At 40.3% G+C, this 20,459-nt stretch overlaps 1 protein-coding gene across 3 annotated transcripts in view; it reads right to left on the bottom strand.

Moving 5' to 3' along the window:
• Nucleotides 1–20,459, bottom strand: part of PDE3A (phosphodiesterase 3A) — a 955,418-nt gene that overhangs the window by 126,257 nt on the left and 808,702 nt on the right. For all 3 annotated transcript variants that reach the window (XM_069228518.1, XM_069228521.1, XM_069228520.1), the window contains one exon: nt 13,253–13,364. In XM_069228518.1, coding sequence (XP_069084619.1) covers nt 13,253–13,364 — 112 coding nt within the window. The remainder of the gene's footprint in view (nt 1–13,252; nt 13,365–20,459) is intronic.

Raw genomic sequence — 20,459 nt, 5'->3', positions numbered from 1 at the left:
CATGTGGGAGCAGATCCAGCCCTCCAAGACTCCATTTAGAATTCAAATAGCAGGCTGAGTCCTCTTTTGTTCTTCTACAGCTCCAGGGAGTGTTCTGCTGAGCTGGGAGCGAAGTTCCACTTTTGTAGAATTTACTAGCCAGTAGGTAGAGGTGACATCTGGATACTTCTTACTCAATAACGAAAAAGTTCCTCAGGGTAACCTTTTCCACTTTTGCAGCACATCCTATTTGCCTTCCTGTAAACTATCACACACTGAACTATTCAAAGGGAAATCAAATATGGCGCATGCCATCTGTTCCTGAAGGTGGCCTGTTGTCAGATGACGGTGTATTTAGGGAACTGAACAGTCCCCTCTTTCTCAGCTATACCAAAATGGTTCTGTAATCAGCTCCCCTTTGCATTGGGCTGGTACTTAACTGGCTACAGGGGCCTAAAGAAGAAAAGCTTTTATGTCCTCAGGTCTCTCATACTCTTCTGTGAATTAGCAGTACTCACCTTGGTCCCATTTAAAGGTATGATGTCCCAGGACCCTCCCCACCAATCCTTTCTGAGATGACATCTGCCACATACCTCACTCCCAGGTGGTCCTTTGAAATAGTCTATACCATTGTTTCTACTCTACAAAGAGTTTTCACACCTTATTAAGGGAAGACACTGGCAAAGTCATCAGTCAGCAGGCTAAGGCTAACTGGCCCACTGAAGGTTCAAACAGGCAAAATGTGGCATTTTAAAACTCACTTTTCCTAAATATTTACTAAAAATATGACTTCATCTCAGAATTGGATTTTCAATAAACATTAAAAATATTATTCAAATTACTGCAGTTGTTTGTAGCAAACCGGACACAGCCGGGTTATGATTTTATGCTGAACATAGGACAGCTACAACCCTTTAAACAGAAAATAGCTTTGGGGGGGAGACACTGTAGGTACATGCCAACATTAAATTATACCACATACCACTTATAAAAGCTAGGCACCCTACCTTATGGGCTTTTTAAAAGTAAGGTTCCTCCCAATATAAAAGGGTTATTATGAGAGGTTTGCCTGGAGGTTTATAAGTTGTAGCAGTCAGGCTACAAAGGTGTGTTTGAAGCCATGTTACCTTTCTCAGCCTAGTAGACGGCACACCTTGTGCTAGAGTCCACTGCTAACATTTAACTTTGCTTAGCCATTGGTGTATTTCCTGTACCATTTTTCACAGCTGCAATAAATAATAATGTATTTACAAAATTCCAACAAGAAAGGGGCAGGCTATTATTATTATTATTTTATGTGGACCATGCAAGAAGACACTGATACAGCTTCAGAGATGTACTATCATATGGGTGATCCTATTACCTCCATCCATGTTACAGAATCAAAGTCAGACAGGTACCATTGTATTAGGCTGACAGAACATTGCAACCTTCCATCCAGCACAGACATGTCTTACTGTTTCTTTCTGTCCTCTATCTCCTACTGGCAATTACTGCCCCACAGACGAAAATTATGTCTACTGAGCTGGGCTCTAGGCCTGACTTAGATCTTGGCGAATACTTTGTCACAAACAGATATCCTATGGGAATCGTAATACAGAGGACGGGATATCCATCACATTTGTGACCGAGTAACCTGTCCATCAAACTCTAAATCAGGCCCATTGTTTTTGATGTAAAAACAACCTATATATATTTTAGTACCAAATAACTTCCTTTCTTCCAAAATAAAACACTAAGATAAATTGCTGAACCTGGTTCACAGAGATACGTTTGTCTCCACTCCAGAATGTGTTAATAAAACAGCAGTATTGGGTATATCTATTGATGACTACTCCACTCTCTTGTCCACTACAAAATGACCCTCTTTTAATTTTGGTGATCATGAATCAAAAGCTGAATCAAAAGCTGGTCCATTACCATCAGAGGCCAAATCCTGCAGAATTCCATGTGTAATGAAATCATACCAACCAATAGAAAGAAGTCTTATAAATTATTGTACATAATGTGTGGGAATAATATGTTTGGAGCTGGTCAAAAGTAACAAACCAAAATTAGACAGAAGGCCAGGAGGCCTTTTTTCCATAAATACAAACTAAATCCTAATTTGTTGATCAAAAACCAATCTGATGATATAAAACAATCTTTATTTGCTCGAGTCACAATAAAAGTACCTCGTTTTCAGTCAAACTAGTACTTCTCTGAACAAGTGAAGAATTCATAAGTTAATTCTCAAACATAGTCAGTAGTATGCCCGAAAATCGGTGTAGGTGCAGGTTTCCGAGCAGAGTACTGGAAATGTTGTTTAATAGTTTTTCCTTTTGCTTTTTCCTCAATACGGAATAGTAGAAACAGTAAAATTTTCCTTTTGGGAGTAGCAGACCCCAGGTCACTAGCTAAAGAAACACATACAGGGCGTATTATCTGTTAGACCTGGCAGCCTTAGGGTGGGATTCCCTCAACATTTTGCCTGCCTCCCTCCATTTTTCTAACCTTGTTTTAGCTGGTTTTAGGACTCTGCACACCTTACCACTGTTAACCAGTGCTAAAGTGCTTGTCCTCTCTCCCCTTTACATGGTAACATTGGCTCCTACCCAACAGGCATATTTAATTTACCTATAAGTCCCAAGTAAAGTGCACTATATGCCTGTAAATTAAATTACTCTAGCCCTGCAGCACTGGTTGTACCACCCACATAAGTAGCTCCTTTACAATGTCTCAGGCTTGCCATTGCAAGGCCTGTGTTCAGCTTCACTGCCACTTAGACTTGGCATTTAAAACTACTTGCAAAGCCATGAACCATAAACTCCCCTTTTATTACATACAGTTCACTGCTAAGGAAGCCGCTAGTTAGCCCACAGGCTAAGGTGCTATGTAAGTAAAATGCAGGACATGTACTCGTAAGTTTTACATGTCCTGGAAAAACTCACAAAGTGGTTTGGTATGGTTGGAATGGTAGTGAGAAATCCTGCTTACTGGTGAAGTTTGATTTAACATTTCTATTTTAGAAATGCCACTTTTAGAAAGTAGGCATTTCTCTGCACTTACTGCTCTCTGTGCCTTACAGCCTGTCTCCATGTCTGATCGGTGCTGCTTGACAGCTCTCCTTGTGCATTCCATCCGGACATTAACATAGGACACGCAGTTGCATCTGCATTCATCTGCATACTGATGGGTCTTCGTGAGCAGGAAGGCTGGAAGGTCCCTCACTTAAACTTCAGAAGGTAGTAAACGTGACCCCATGCAAAGGACTAATATCTACTTACTGATTTCCTGGCAGATAGGGCAGGGTTGAAAGGGTAAATTCTGCACTTCAGAAACACTTTTTGAAGTCTCCTCTACTTCAAAGGAACATTTGGGTATATATACTTGGTCTGTGACACTTCAGGACTCTGTCGGAAGGACTGCGTGCTGCCCAAAAGACTCAACTGGACTGCTTTTCTGGAAGGACTACTCTTCAGCTTGTTGCCCTGCTGCCTGTTGCTTTCTGACTCTGCTGGAAGGATTTTGCCTTCCTTCCAAAAGTGATCTCCAAGTGATGGTCATCTCCTGTTAAGAAGTCTGAGGGCCATCAAAGGCTTCACCTAAAAGAGAATATCCACACCTCAACATGGCGCAAAAATTGACAACACCTGTCTTGTGGCTGAAAAATCAACACAATGTCTGCATAATCGACACAAAACCTGTCTTGCGGTTGAAAAATCGATGCAACGCCTGCAGGATGGATGCAGCACCTGTTTCACTGCGGTTCTATCTGGATTTCAGCGCATCATCCCTGGGAATTAATTTGTCATCAACCCGCAGCACAGTAAGGTACCAAGGCTGCGTGTCCGGAAACTGGAGCATCACCTTCCCTCCACGGTAAGGAACTGACGCATCGCTTTGCTTTTCTGGCGCCTCAAATCCCCTGTCGCCCACATCGACTTTGTTTTTGATGCAACCAGGTACTTTGTGCTAAAGAGATGCATCCATTGGTTCGTATGGATTAAGACTTGCTTAAACTTCTCATTTCGACCTGAGTATATTGGACCTTTGTTGTTTTGTTCTTGTTTTTTTCAGATAAATATTGTCTATTTCTCTAAACTGGTGTGTTTGTGGTGTTTTCCCTGTGCTACTGTAAGAGTTATTGCTATTTTACACATTGCCTTCTAAGTTGAGCCTGCTTGCTCTGTGCAAAGCTACCGGAGGGTGAGCACAGGATAATTTGTGTTGTGTTGTGACTTATCCTGATTAGGATTGTGGGCCCTACTTGGACAGGGTGCATACCTTTGCCAACCAGAGACCCAATTTCTAACACTATGTAAATTTTTACACACACATACTTTGAGTGCTATCCATTTTGTCTTTCATATCACATCAGATATCTTTCAAGTGTGGTTTTAACTCTTGGATTGAGGATGTGCAATGGATGTGAGGTGCTAGAGTACTGGCAACCTAGAAGGCAAAAAGCTCACAACTTAGAGACAGCATAGGACTATTCAGGAGTTGTCTGAAAGTTGTGTTTGGTGGATTTGCATCTCCAAGTTGGTGCATAATATGCTGAGTTGAAAGAGAGATATTCAAGAGTCAAGTTGTTTATTAATTTGAGAATTATTGTTTTTTTAGGTCCCTATTCTTAACCATGGGCCAGCTGCTCTGATGTTGATACTGTGAGGTGAGGTGAAAGAGCTGAGAAATACATCTAGAGATGCACAAAATCAGTTTGAGAGGTAAGTTAAAAGAAAATTGCTTAAACCTATTCTTGTGAAGACCGGTGAGTAGTTACCAGGTATGCTGGCTATACCGCATGAGAACAGTAGGTAGATCCTGCATATGTTTAGTAGTTGAAGACGTGGTGACTGTACAGGTGATGAATACCTTTTTCCTAACAGATGAGCTTTTGTGAGCCGTGAGCCATGAGCCATGAGCCAATGGAGTGTAATGCAGGGAACTGAAGGAAAGAGGGTGGTATTTGTAAGAGAGGCGGGTACAGTGGTGCATGAAAAACATAAAAATTCAGTTTTGAAGAAATGTTTGGGATGTTCTGTTCTCCATTTACACCCAGGAAGTGAATTGACAGCCAAATCTCTAACTATTTCTAGGGTGGAAAAGAGTTCAAAAGGAGTATGTGAATGTCCACAAACTCAATTTAAACCAGACCTTTATCTGCCAACACCCAACCCACTGCATAGGATTTAGTGCTGCATGATCATACACAGAAATTAAATGCGATCAAGTAGCAATACATGGTTTAACTTCTGCTACGTTTACTTTTTTGTATACCTGAGAGCCGTAAATGCTGCTGTTTTGCTATAAAAAAAATCTATATAGCCAAAATCATTCTGTTTCCCTGATAGAATTATAGCACTGAGATGAGATACATTTTTAGCCATTTAAAGTCCACTTGAAGCATTTAAACCTTTATAAAACTTCTCAATCAAAACTATATGTTTGTCAATTGTTTCAAGACACCTAATGAAAACGTAATCCTTTAATTAGCAAACCTGAAAAATTTATTAAACATTTTTAAATATTTGTGATTTCTCAAAAACAATGTTTGTCATTGCTTATTACCCACCCCAAACAAGCATATCAATTTAGCTTATATAAAAACAATTCCTTTGTTTTGAACTCACAATTCCAAAACGGTACTGCCCGTACTGGGTGCTGAGGAGGTCTGTTCAGTACCCTTGTAGATTGCCTGCAGAAAAGGCAACTCCTCTCACTGGCTACAGTGCAATGCGCACAGAATAATATATTTAAAAGGTAACAACTGTCTCCTTTAGAGGGTCTCAATTAGAAGTGAAAGTGTCAAACAGACCTCCGTGGCATTGTTGTAATTCATGGCTGAAGACGAAGACATTGCTGTATATATCAGCAAGGCAACAAACGTCTCCTGACATGCCAAGAGAAGATTCCATAAGTGTAAAGATATCACATACTCAAGACAAAAATCAGTAACAAAAATAGAAGCTAGGAGCCAAAGTCATGACATTAAAAAAACATAAGTGAACCAAATGGTCTATGATACATCCTCGTCCCATAAAGCCATTCTTTATATATTCTGCCTTGGGCACTGTTCCACGGCTGAAATAGAAGCAATGGCAGAGCACCTTGTACCTTTGGACTACGTTCTCCGTCCCTTTTTGCACATGGTTTCTGATTCGAGTCAGGTAAGGGGTTTAGATCTCTTCTTCTAGGAAGTAGTCTCTGCAGTGGAACCCTTGATTTTTAGCCTTGGCCTTTTACTCGGCACTTTCTGTTTAAGAACTTGAACTGTTACAAGTGTAAGTGCCTCTTTGACATCACTTTTCCCTTCAGCAAACTGTAACTGGTTTAATTATGAGGATGATTTTATTTCACATTTGTGTGATATGGTATACTGTATATTCTTTAAACAGAAACCATCATCACATGGAAAGACGCTGCACCACCTTGGATTAGAAAACGCAGGCATTCTCCAATGGACAGACTACCATCTTGGTAAGGATTCTTTATGAGGTGTGTTTATGACCCTTTCCAGGAGCTCATGGTGTTCGTTCGACTATAAAGAAGCACAAGTTTAACACCCTGAATGTATCACAGAATCATGCAACTCACAAAAAAACCTTCAAATCACTGTGAGAGCAGAAGCACAGAATGACCCTGGGGTAAGGACACTCAGCAGCAGTCTTGGTACGTGTTTGATGATGGAAAGCATGTGGAAAGATTCCTCTCCTTCTGAATCCAGGCACCCTTCATGGCATGTTATAATATCATTAACATAAACTCAACTGACAGTAAAAGTGTGGTTCTAACATAGTTTACAAACATGTAGCTGGACTGGGTGTAGATTTGCTGTCCCTTACTTCCGTGGGCGATATGGTTGTAAACTTCCTAAATTCTCTTCCTGACCAACTAACCCATTTAATATGTAATAGACCAAATTTGACTATCCTAGACGACTTTAATATTCAGGTAGACAATGTAGATCAGATTCTGGCCAGACGTCTTCTGGAAGATATGGAAGTTCTGGGTTTAAGACAGCTGATCAAAGGCCTGACACAAGAAAAGGGGCATACCATTGACCTTTTTTTTAGTAACTTAGCTGTTCTTTCCTCTAGCCCTTCACTCCATCTGGCACGGTCTGACCATTACTTAATTGCACTAAAATTAGCCATTTCTACTGCAAGAATCCTCCCCAATCCACAGTTCGGTCCTGCAGGCCTTGGCATAACCTCAATCCATAGGAATGGATTATGCTTCTGGACAGCCAGAAGGCCTGTTTTTAAAAAAAAAAAGAAAAATGAGATAAACACTGATCCTTGTAATGATTGGATTACCAACAGTCTAGATACCCTTCTCCCATACAGGGCAACTACCGGCACCCGTCGGAAAACTGGCGGTCAGTGGTTTACCCCTGACCTGCTATCACTTAAAAGAAAGTGCAGGGCTCTAGAAAGAAAGTGGAGGGAACTTCTAGACCCAATGACCAGGGAGGAATATAGGAAATCAATCAGACTTTATCATGCAGAAATAAGATCCACACAAGGGGCTTACTACTCTAGTAGAATTATACAGGCCTCCGGTGCCCCTAAAGAGGTCTTCCAGGTGCTTAAAGAAATTCTTCATCCCCCTTCAGAGGGTAATCTAGTTGAAGCCTCAGAAGAACACTGCAACAACTTAGATAGGTTCTTTCAACAAAAAATTAGTACCATTCACTCGAATCTCTCAAAGGAGAAGGCTAAGCAGATGGTACAGGCAAAACAACTCTTGAATAGTAAAGTTACGATATCGCATCTCCTCCCTCTTTCTCAAGACCAGACTGTCTCTCTCCTGGCGGCACTGAAGTCAGGCTTTCCCCTTGATCCTTCTACCCGTATTGATTCTGCTCCCCCTTTCGTACTATCTCTCGGGGCTCCGGCCATTGTTCCAGTTCTAACGGAATTACTGCACTTCTCACTTGTCAAGGGTTTTGTCCCTGAACAGCGGAAACACGCTAGAGTTAAGCCTTTGTTGAAGAAATCCAACCTGGATGCCATCGACCTTAACATCTATAGGCCCATATCACTACTTCCTTTAATGGCGAAATTATTGGATAAGTATTTCAACTCCTCATTACACACATTTTTGGAAAGTAACAATATCCTTCACCCTACTCAGATGGGTTTCAGGCCGCTTTACGGTACAGAGTCAGCTCTGATAGCCGTTATGGAAGAGGCAAAGATGCGGATGGCTCAGGGCCAGATGACAGCCGTGATTCTCCTGGACATGAGTTCGGCGTTTGACACATTGGACCACCTCACCCTCGCCCATAGGATGAGGGATGTAGGAATTAATGGTTTAGCTCTCAGCTGGCTTACCTCATTCCTTGAGGATAGGTCCTTTCAGGTGCTTGAACGATCATATTTGTCCGATAGGTTCAACTGGAGCTGTGGGGTGCCACAGGGATCTTCTCTTAGCCCTATGCTATTTAATATTTACTTGGTCCCCTTGGCGGAGCTGGTGGAATCCTTTGGTCTCTCATTGGTTTCCTATGCAGATGACACCCAGTTAGTGGTTTCTTTCTCCACTAATGGAGGGGCAATAGGATCGCCCCTGTCTCCATGTCTACGTGCAGTTGCAGGTTGGATGACAAACAGTATGCTCCAACTGAATGGGAACAAAACAGAAATAATTATTTTAGGCCACTACTCGACATTGCTCTACTTCCTTCCCTTCTGGAGGACTTGCCTCCTCCCAAGAAGTACCTTGAAAGTTTGGGGATCTGGTTAGATCCCCTTTTCACTCTAGAACATCACACCAAGAAAATGTCTTGTGCTTGCTTTGGATCACTAAGACTTCTAAGAAAGGTTTTTGGAATACTTCCTCTTCTCGCAAAAAGGCTTATTGTTCAAGCAATTATTATGTCTAAACTTGACTATGGCAATAGTTTGTTCCTTGGTTCCCCCAAATTTGTGATTAAGAAATTACAGGTAGTCCAGAATGCCGCAGCACGCCTCTTATTAGACATTCCAGTTAAACCGGCCTTGGCCTCCCTCTACTGGCTCCCTGTGGAGCAACGTATAGAATTTAAAACCTTATGCTTCATCCATAGATCACTTCACAATAGGGGTCGTCACCTATTAAAAAATCTTGCCACCTTCTATAAGCCCAACAGAGTCCTTATATCTGCCACATTAGCCTTCGCCACTCTGCCTAAAATCAAAAAAGCTAGATGGGGCGGCACCACAATGGGATATTTAGGGGCAAAACTGTGGAATTCTCTCCCTCTTAGCATTCGGCTACTTAGCCATGAACTTGACTTCTGAAAGGTCATTAAAACCTGCCTCTTTTAGGCATTACTGTCCCTGCCCTCGGCTTATGTTGTTGTCCTTTAAACGATGCAAAGCCTTTTGGGTAGATGGCGCTATACAAGTCATTGAACATAACATAACAATATTTAGGAAGGAATATTTTTTCAGACGATATTTAAGCAACAATATTTTGGTACAATTCAAGTTGTCTCCGGTATGCTTTTAGTATTGTCATCTGCAAGGATCCCAGACCAAAAGCAACAGTAACCTTTCAAAAAAACAGAAGTCAGCCCGACCTACTAAATCAATTTTTTGAAACTTCAATAAGTAGTTTATCTAAGAAACAAGACCATGATTTAACATGTAGACCTTAAGTATAAGTGTCCCAGGAGTAGTAAATGATACCTCTCACACTTGTTAAAAAGCAATACCCTCGGGTTCATGTACAACAAGCACCAAATAACAGTTCAGCCCTAAAAATAGGCACTACATGACAATTTTAGTGCTTTTCAAAATGTGCATGCCTGGTAGTTATTACGCCTTTTCCCTACTATTTTTCCACAGACTGAATATGCTGAAGGTCATATGGGATACAGACTTTATTGCACTGCTAACTTATAAGTGGGGTAAACTCTGATCTATTTGTAATTGCAACTGCTTCACCCTTAGGTGTTTATCGTGCAGTTGTTGATTACCCTTACACATTTAAGACAGGCTGTACCTCTAATGTGAGAAAATGGGTTGTTTAGATGAATGGGGTGTGAGTCCTGGTCAACCACAATCCTGGTCAGAGCAAGGTACGAGCCAAACCTAAATTAACCTGTGCTCAGCCTTACAGTAGCTTGACTCAGAGCAGTCAGGCTTAATGCAGATATATATGCAACACTTCCAACAGTAAAACCAGACAAAAAAATCCCACACCAAGCTAGAAAATAGAAAACTGTTTAAGAAATAGAAGAAGACTAAAACAGCAAAAATCCAGTCAGTAGAATCAGAGATTTATAAATCTAAAGAGTTTATTGAAAATAGTGCCGAAAAACCTAAAGCGCCAACTGTGGATATCTGGTTGCGTCAGACTGAGAGAAAGTACAAGTTCAGGCCAACCACAATGCAGCACGGCCAGCTAATGGGACTCAGTTAGGTCTGCTGAAAAAAGCATCTAACATCCTGGTTTGATGAGAGTTGTGAGGATAGTGTTAAAGATGCATTACACAGCTGAAGCAATCCATTGGTTCCAAAAATGTGGTGAGACTGCGGTGTGAGATCCTGCATCATCGAGGATCTTGTCAATGAGGGTTTGTGATGCAAAGTAGGGGGCTGAGGAAAGGTTGAGCAGTTGAGACAATGCATCGGTTCCAGGAGCTGTGAGGTGTCGACAACAAGACTGATGTCGAAGAGGGATGCGAGGCTGCTGATGAGGATGCATTGCGCAGCAGCGGTTCCGATGAGCTTGTCTTTGCGATGGGTCCAATCCACAGAGCAGTGATGATGCGTCAATTCTGCTCGGGGTGCAACGTGCTGCAGGGGAGATGCGTCAACTCGGCTGGATCCACAAAGGCGTGTAGAGCACCTTAGATGCACTTCCAAGGGTCCAAGCCTGGGGTGGCACTATATGGCAAAGTAGACTCAGAGATGGCAAAGTCCAGGTGCAAGAACAAGGTTGTTGGAAGCCTGTTGCGTCCTTCAAGCTTGAGATCAGGAGGCCAGCCAACTAAGCATTTGAGTCACTCTGGGATTCTATGTTCAAGAGATGCAGGTCAAGTCCTTCTCATCTAGAAAACAGGGCAGCAGGTCAGCCCAGCAAGGCAGCACTTCTTCAGCGCAGCAGTCCAGCAGAGTGCCAGTCCTTCTTCCTACCAGAGATTCCACAGGTCTAGAAGTGTACTTAAGGGTTGGTGTTTTAAGTCCAATATTTATACCTAGTTGTGCCTTTATAGTGTGGAGAAGCTTCTACAGGCCTTTGAAATGCACAGGTGCCCTACCTTTCTGGCCCTGGGTGCAGACTAACTACAGGGGGTATGCAGCCCTTGCGTAGAGGCAGGGCACAGCTTATTCAACTATAAGTGGAGATGTCTGCCTGCCTTTCATGACCCATCCAGACACACATGAGCTCCCTATTGTGTGTGGCAGTCTAGGAGTAATACAAAAAGCCCAACTGTCAACTACCCCCAGTCATGTGAGCCAAAGACAGGCTGCAGGCACCAAATGACTAAGGCAGAAAAATACAAACTTTCTAAAAGTGGCAGTTTCAAAATTGTAATTTAAAATCTGACTCCACCATAAGTTAGGATTTCATGACAATTCCAAAACACACCAAACATGAACTGGTTATCTGCTACCATTTGGGAATTCAGGACTTATAGCTTATTCCATTTAACAAGGTAATCCCAATGTTATCCTATGGGAGAGGTGGGACTTGCAGTAGTGAAACATGAATTTAAGAGGTTTTCACAGGGCATGTAAATGTCCACCTTTTTTAAAAAATACACTGTACTCTGCCCTCTGGGCTTTCCAGTTCCTACCCTAGGGGTGACATGTATTAAAACAAAAGGGTTGGGCCTGGCAAGAGGTTTACTTTGCCGGGCTGACATGACAGTTTTAAAACTGCACACACAGGCTGCTAAGGCAAATCATAAATCAAAGACATGTTTAAAGTGCTACTTAAGTGTGTGGCACAATCAGTGCTGCAGGTCTACTAGTACCATTTAATTTACCGGCCCAGGGCACAGGTAGTGCCACTCTACTAAGGACTTACACGTAAATTGAGTGTGCAATTTTGTAGGAGTCGGCTCTACCATGTTTTAAGTAGAGAGCACAAGCGCTTAAGCACTGGTAAAATGTGCAAAGTACTAAGGCCAGCAAAAACAAAGTCAGCAAAACAGGAGGTCTAAAGGCAAAAGGTTAGGGGGTAAACCACACCAAGGATGCCAGGTCCAACATCTATTTAACTATAACATTGAAAAATCATGATAACTTTGTACAAATATTTGTCTCACTAGTTTAATTTTTCTAAACTTCAAAACTTTACCTCTAATTTCTTAAAATACTTCATAATGTTGGAATAGGTTACCCAACACACAACAGTTAAAATACAACAATGTAAATTTCAGAAACATGCTAAATGAGTTTAGATATTTTAGCTAACAATTCAACCATTTTAACTAATTTAAACATGATCAAACATGATTAAATTGCATCAGTTTCTGTGTAATTGCTATATTGCTATTTTTAAAGTATTTAAATTAACCCCAGCATACATTAACAAATTCATCTTTGAAAAGTCCTAACAGAGTTTAGAAATCTCTATCTAACAAATCCAAGATATTTGCTATTCCACATTGTTTGTATCCAGGCTATTGCTTGTTGTTTAACAAATGTTGCCCAAGCTTTTAAAACACTAAAATTCAAGAAAAACATTTTTTAAACTCGTTTAAAATGGTCATTGTTCAGAGCCAAAAGTACATTCAACTCACCAAGAAAACGTTCAAACAATGTTGGCCTTAAAACTCTGAATGTGTTTTTGGAGAAGCATCTCTTTAATCAGATGAAAGTCATGCTTTTGTATTAATCAAAATAACAAGGTGGTACATTTTAAATGTCACTTTTGAGTTCAAAAACAACACTTAAATCAATGACTGTACCCTGAGCAAGTCTTCATCAATTTCCTCAGTATCTCCATGTTTGTTTTATGAACCTTTACAGACTATACCTTGGCAAACAGGTTGTCATTGTCTAGAGGGCTCAGTAGTGTAAACATTTGGCTACGAACTGTAGTGAAAGAATAAACGAGTTTCATGCTAGCAGCAATACAACTGGCAGAAGTTGGTAAGGCTTAAGATCACATACACATTAGAACATAAAAGTTCATATGGTGAAAATGTGGGGGTGGCTGACAGCAAAAGAACACAGGTATGTTTCTAAATACTTTACAGCATATTTGAGTATGAAGTGTACACTGCATTGTGTGTGACTTTATAATTTGTATTAAAATACTTGATTTATTAATCAATATTACTTACAAGGAATATCTCTGTAGCCGTTCTCCAGTGCATGGAAGTAGTTCATGAATTCCCTCACTGGAATGTTAAATGTTTTAAAAAGTCTCATGTCTTCAAAAAGGCGATAGGCTACCTGTGATTACAATAAAATATCATATTTTACAATACAATGTATCCACTAAAATCAGGTAACTTCTCTTTTGTGGGAGGCACTTAACAATAGACTTTGCAAAATAAAGTTTGTGAGTTAAACACATAGTAGAAATGGGTACTGGCCTTTTGCCATAACAATATAACATAAGAAAAACATCAGATTATCAATACATGTAGTTAGATTTCAGTTTCCTCTGCTTTTATATTACTTTAAGAAACCAAAGTATTAAAGGCAAAGCCTTATTATGCGTTTCTGCAATATAAGGAAAAATAAGCCAAAAACGAACAACTTTGGGCAATTTCAAGTTTGTTAGTCTATTTGAACAACTACTAAGTATTCCCTTTTTCTCTCCTCTGGTAAGTGTAATCACATTTTGACCACTTCACACTAACTATTCAGTAGGCTCATTTTTAGGGCACGCACTTGGTGGTGTCCTGACACATCAATGCCTGTAGCAAATCTGACAAGGGTCATCTGTAGGGCCTGAATGTACAGCTGAAACACATAATTAAGGGAAAGGGTTATGCACCCATTTTCTCTGAGTACCCCAAACTATCCCTATTCAAGGTCCACGAACTGGTGTCAAATACTCTAATTTTTCACAATAATAGAACATTGTGGCATATTTCCCATTTGTGATGATGACTTTAGTTATAAAAGCTTTCTTTATAAATCTTTAAATAAACCTTTTTCTGCATAGCAAATAGCTAAAATGTGTTCTTTGCTATTAACTACTTACCATAAAAAGTGTCTTCTAAATTAGATAAAACTGCATGTCTATTAAAAAAACGTGTCATGACTACCAATAACAAAGCACACCACCAGATGGCAATGACATTGATTGCCTTTTGAAAGAATCGTTTAATAGGATACCAGTGATGGGTTCTATTCTTTGTTGGGTTTAAACAAACAGCTGGTCATTGTATATTTACTTTTCTTCAAGTCAGTCTCTTCAAGTAGGCCTCAGTGAAGCATGTTTTTTGCAAGTGATTTAATGGGTTCCTCCAATCCGTGAGGGTCATCAAGAGATTTGTGCATTCAGTCACGCACTCACAAATCTCTCAGACATTTGGATGAGTTTTATAGATTTTTTAGACATAGGGGCCGATTACAACTTCAGCGGTAAGGAAACCGCTGTTGTTTTTTTGCAGTCCATCCACCCGGCATACCTGGCGGTTCTATTGGCTGATTAGGATGTGTTTGGGAACACTGCCTCCAGACCGCCGCCACTGCCCTTACCAGAGCTTCTATGGTGGCTGCGGGAGAAGCAGAGGCGGCAAATGAAGGAGGTCCAGCATTTTTCCTGCCGGGCTACTCATCACCTGCCTTTCCGTTGACCTTTTCATGGTGGGGACACTGTCATTTGAGAATCAGTGGAAAGGCAGATAATGAGCCAAATAACTGGCTCTCGGCTGAATGTGCCCTTGTGTAACGTGGCTGGTGCCCATGTAGTGGCCTCCAATGCCATAAGGTCAGTATGCGCACTGTTTTACTTGCACAACAGGATGCAAGGAAACAGTGCACCTGACTGGCTGGAGGCACCGCAGTATGGCCGGCACTGGCTTCCGACTCTTTTCTAGAGCCTAAGCGTGCTGCCGCCATGACTGCGCCACCCACACACTATCATCCACATGGGAAACTCGTAATGTGGCAGTCGAGTAGAAGCCGGCTTGGCGGCATTTTCTCAACCACAGGAGCGGGCTGGCAGTATGACCACAAAAGTCATAATCAGGCCTATAGACTAGTTGCAAAAAAACTACCATGCACAACATATTACTGTGATTAGGCAGAATGTGAACAAGGGCAAAAGAATAAGAGGCACAATATAATGAGGAAAAGGAGCGTATAAGAGAGAGGTAGGAAAAAAGATGTAATGATGAGACGGCTTATATGGTCATTTAGGCCTGGCAGAAATATTAACATTGGGCACAAATGTAAGGAGACGTGTAGGAAGGGTCAGGAAGTGATTTAGGGAGATACTTCAGCCCATCCACAAAAAAGTATGCCTCTAGATACTCGCAAACTAATTTCTATAGTTACTACAGACAAAAAGAGTCCCAAAACAATAGTAGAGTACTCCAGTGCAGAGCTATAGTAAGTAACATTTACATTTTTATTTTATACATTTTAATAGGGAGACTTCACAGTAGTGGAGGAGATCTCTGCATGGTAAACTACAGCGAAAAGTTCCCTCTCCTTTACTTCGGGGCAGTGGTTCTTAACCTGTGCTCAGAGGACCCGGGGGCTGTCTGCGAGGCCTACCCATGGTTCGGCAACTGTTTCACAAAATAAATAATATTACAATTAATAAATTAAAGTGAATAAAGTTTATTATACGAGTAAAGAAGCAAAACTGAAAATGTGAAAACTTTTTCCACATTTGATTGTGAAATAAACAAAATATTTAAACATTTAAGCATTTGTTTGATGTATACTTGTTTCTATATGTTTATGAATTGTTTTGAGGTTCAAATCATAGAAAATACTGAGGCCAGGGGTCCCCGACTTCCAATAATGACACAGTTGCGATCTCTGGATTCCAGTAATGACTCAATGGGTGTCCAAGGAAGTCAAAAGTTTTAAAAACCACTGCCAGACAGAGATATCAATCTGATGCATAAGACTTCTGCCTGGTAAGGCTTTAGGGAACAATAACAATGTTTATTTAACTGTGAAAAAATGTGGTAAAATATCTGTGTGTAAATTATTTTTACACTTTTATTTTATATGAAGAACTAAAGAACAAAATGCTACTGTGCTAGGAACTACATTTTGAATTCATAAATGAATCATTTAAAATATATTAAAAATAGATTGAAAACATTTTTTTGAGATTAAACAAAAAATACTTCACCACCTAAAGTAAACAAATTCAATGTTATTGTCGTTAAAAAATATTGACACTGATGAATAGGTTTAATTTCATGTAATTTACTTATATGAAATAAAATGTATTGTTGCATTAATTTTTAAATGTCAAAAAGTTTACGATGTTTTATATTTAACCTAAATATATATAATAATTTATATATTTATTTCTCACATTAAATTGTATTTATTGATATGTAACAATTTAAATTAATTTACTTAAAATAACCATGATTTTCTATATGTTTTATATTTTAAGTCCCACCCTCTATTATTTTCCATTGGGGCTTGTTGAACTACCAATGATTGGCCATGTATGATGCTAGAATTATAACTTTTTTTTTTTAGCAGTTTACAGTTGTTAGTTAGACGCCGTCCCCATTTTCAGAATTTAGGGCCAGATGTAGGTATATTCCAATCTGCGACTTGCAAATTGCGAGTCAGAGCGAAGGCCCACCTCATTATTATTAACGAGGTGGGTCGCAATTTGCGACCCCCTTGAGACTTGCGACACTCACAGGGATGGTGGCCTGCTGGAGACAGCAGACCACCATGTCTGTGACTGCTTTTAAGTAAAGCAGTTTCTTTCGGGTTTTTTTTGTTGTAATGCAGCCTGTTTTCCTTAAAGGAAAACGGGATGCATTACAAAACTAAAAATGAAACGTTTTTATTTCGTTTTTTCAGAGCAGGCAGTGGTCCATAGGTTTTTAATGCCATTCACAAAGGGGAAGGGGTCCTATGGGGACCCCTTTCCTTTTGCGAATGGGTTAGCACCCATTTGAAATGGGTGCTAACTGCGATTGGTTTGCGACCGCGTTCGCGGTCACAAAGCAATCTGGCATTGCACTGCAAGTCGCAATTAGGAAGGGGACTCCCCTTCCTAATTGCGACTTGCAAAGCCGGTTTGCGATTCGGTAACCAGGTTACTGAATCGCAAAAAGGGTTTTGTGCATTGCAGAATGCAGTTTGCACATCGCAAACAGCGAAAATCGCTGTTTGCGACGTTCAAACTGTTACCTACATCTGGCCCATAGAGACTTGTAACTCTACATTTTTTAGTACGTTTATACGTAGATTTAGTTTGAGTATTAAAGTTATTCAAAAGTGTAAGAGTAAATTTACAGGCGTAAATTACTCACAAGTGTAACTTACCTTTATGAATCACCTCGTATAAGTCTAGTTTAGTTTACTCTGCGATCCCACTTGCCATTTCCTGCTCGATTTTGTCCAAGGAAGAAACATCAAGCAGTCATGCTGCTTCCTGGCATGGACCACTGTCACATGCAGGAGAGAACAGTCAGTGTAGTACTTAAGGGTGCCATAAAACTAAAAATGCCTTCTTTGGACCAGAAAACACTTTGAATGGCTTGAATGATAAAAGGGCCCACCAAGAATTTGTGTGTGGGTAGCTGGTCCCTGATTTATTTTAACCTGTGAATGAGCTATGCTCTGCATATATATGAACTTCTGTAATAGCGGGGGTGGCCACAGGCAGCCAGGTGTCCAATCTGTACCATGCAATCACCCTATTATGCAAGGCCATTAGCTGCATTCTGCAGGGATGACCAGGAGCACCTTTGTGTCATGAGCAACCAACTCCAGCTTCACACAGTCTTCAACTGTGCACATCATGGGTTGGCAGCATCGACTAAACTGCAGCCAGGACCTACTCACAACTCACTGCATCTAATCAAAGCACATGTGTGGCCATTGGCCAAGCACATCACTAGTGGCCTTAATACCTGTTTTCCATTTCTTTTTTTTTTGCAGGATTCACACATTCTGTGCTGGATTCTCAAATCCTGGAACCTCCAGGATGGGTCCAGGATTATTGAAACCTGCACAGGATTTGTGAAATACAGTGTATTAGTAGTTTAGTTGTATTATTTATTTTATTGCTATAGCTTCCTTTGGGGATGGGTCCAGGATTAGTGAAACCTGCATAGGATTTGTGAAATACAGTGTATAAGTAGTTTAGTCGTATTATTTATTTGATTGCTATAACTTCCTTTGCGGTCCACCATACGCACTCAGGGAGGTGGGGGGGGGACAAGGAAGTGTCACCATGTTTCTTACATCCTTTTTCTTTTTTCTCACATAGTACTCTGTGGGCCATACTGGATAATGGCCATGCAACAGACATTTCTCTATGATGGCTAGCCAATGAGAGCTTGAAGGATTTATTAATCCACAATGCACAATGAGATGAAAAGCTCCCACTTCCAATAGTGTGCCTTTCATCTTTGAACTGGGTTTATGAATCTCTAGAGGATCCACAAAGTAATGGTCCAGATACCTCTAAAACGTAACCTCTTTATACCCAGATTTTTAAATGTCAATTTCTCAAACACTATTGACTGGATGTATAAACCAAGGAGACACATTTCCTTGAGCAGAATTCTACTTGTGTGCCACGTTGGAGGTTAATCTGTTCAGTTGTTTGTCTGTATCAAGGAACAAAGTAACCAATGGGAGTGAAAATGGAAATGCCACTGTAGGGACTACCTATTCCTATTTGCACAAAACTTGCCACGAAGAACCTAAAATGGGTGTACTTATGTTTTTTTGTTTGTTGGAAAGTTCCATTCTGATGTTGTCAAATGGTGTCAAAGGTCTTAAAAATAACCACTACAAAATGGCTTTTTAATGGGAACCTAAACCGAATTATAAGTACAGAAGCGCTACTGGAGATAAACAGAGATACACAAATGGATTTAGACCAAATTTAGCAGGATGCTAGATATTTCAGCAGAAAGAGTGCTTTTTGTGATCTGGCATAAATCCATTCAGAGTTTTTGAGAAATCAATGTTCAAATTGTACCGCAATCTGACTGACGGACAGCAACTTGTTTAGCAAATAACTTTGGCTTTCCAAAAAAAAAAAAAAAAAAAAAAGAAGGTTCACCTACCGCAGCTTCTTCCTAGAAGGTTTCAGAGTTTTTCTCCAGGCAGTGGCCAGAAAAAGCGGAACGGTATTAAACATAAACAAACTTTAGCACAAAGCTAGATCTTTACTGAGGTAGTGGTGTCCTTTTTATATTTTGGCACAAAGCTAGATCTCTACCCAGTTAGTGGTGTCCATTTTGTAATTTGGTGTAAATATCTTTAGATGTTTTTAAGAAATTAATGTTTAAATTCATATATATCTGAACGGTTGGGTACACAAGAATCTCACACTTCAAGATATCTGGAGGACGATTTGGTACACAAGAGTATCACAAGATTCTTGCAGATGTGCAATTTCAAATAGTGGAGAAATATAATTGCCAGTGAGGACCTCTTTTCCCTCATCAGCCATCTCGCTCTTGTGGGATTCAGAGGATTCCATAAGTCCTGCAACAGCACTCACTCTGAATGGCTGGCCGCAAAACAAACAGAAATATTGTGGCCGCCATTGCAGGCCACATTTAAAATAATGAAGGTATAGGGGGACAGGGTAGGGGTAACCTGACACCCTGGCCTTTGTATGAGAAGTTAATGAGGTACCTCCTATGGAGTCAAATTTGAAGAAACAAAAATGGTTTTAGAGAGTTGCAATCCCGCAAGGTTCTCTTGGACGCCAGTGCAGCCATCTGTGCTTCTAATATATAGTATACTCGCAGTACTTTCTTGTCTTATAAATGAACAAGATACATTTATTTATATAACCAACTTTATAATGTTACAAATTATCTCTTAATTATTTATCCCTACACAGTGTAATGTTTACTGCATGCTAATTTAATAATATTTTGGTTTGTAACAATTTTATTTTTTATGCATCTTTGAAGAATGCAATGCTAGGGGATTATACATGTATAAAAAAATCTGAATACAATAATTAAACCGGAAAAACAATAGCGACTGGCCTCCAGGACCACATCTCCCATTTTGTTAGGTCGAGCATAGCAGCGCGTAAGCGCTGCTTTTACAACATGTAGTTATCTATTTGGGCTTTTAACCACACCCACCACGTTCACTCGGTCATGGGCTTCCCCTTCAAAAATTATTTGCTATCATTGGCAAATGTTTCACGTTTGTCTCTCCTCTGGGCAGTTTGCTTACTGCCTTGGGCATCGCCCCGTTACATGGCTGATTGCACTTTTGCCGATATGTTTGGCTGCGAGCAAACTTATTTTTTCCTTTTGTGTGTCTCCTGCACGCTAATGCTTATGGCGGCCGTCGGTTCCTTTATTTCAAACTGTATACATTTTTTTTTTTTCTTCT

The sequence above is a fragment of the Pleurodeles waltl genome, chromosome 4_1, assembly GCF_031143425.1.
Source record: "Pleurodeles waltl isolate 20211129_DDA chromosome 4_1, aPleWal1.hap1.20221129, whole genome shotgun sequence".
In the NCBI taxonomy this organism is placed as follows: domain Eukaryota; kingdom Metazoa; phylum Chordata; class Amphibia; order Caudata; family Salamandridae; genus Pleurodeles; species Pleurodeles waltl.
This window is presented reverse-complemented; position numbering and strand designations above follow the sequence as displayed.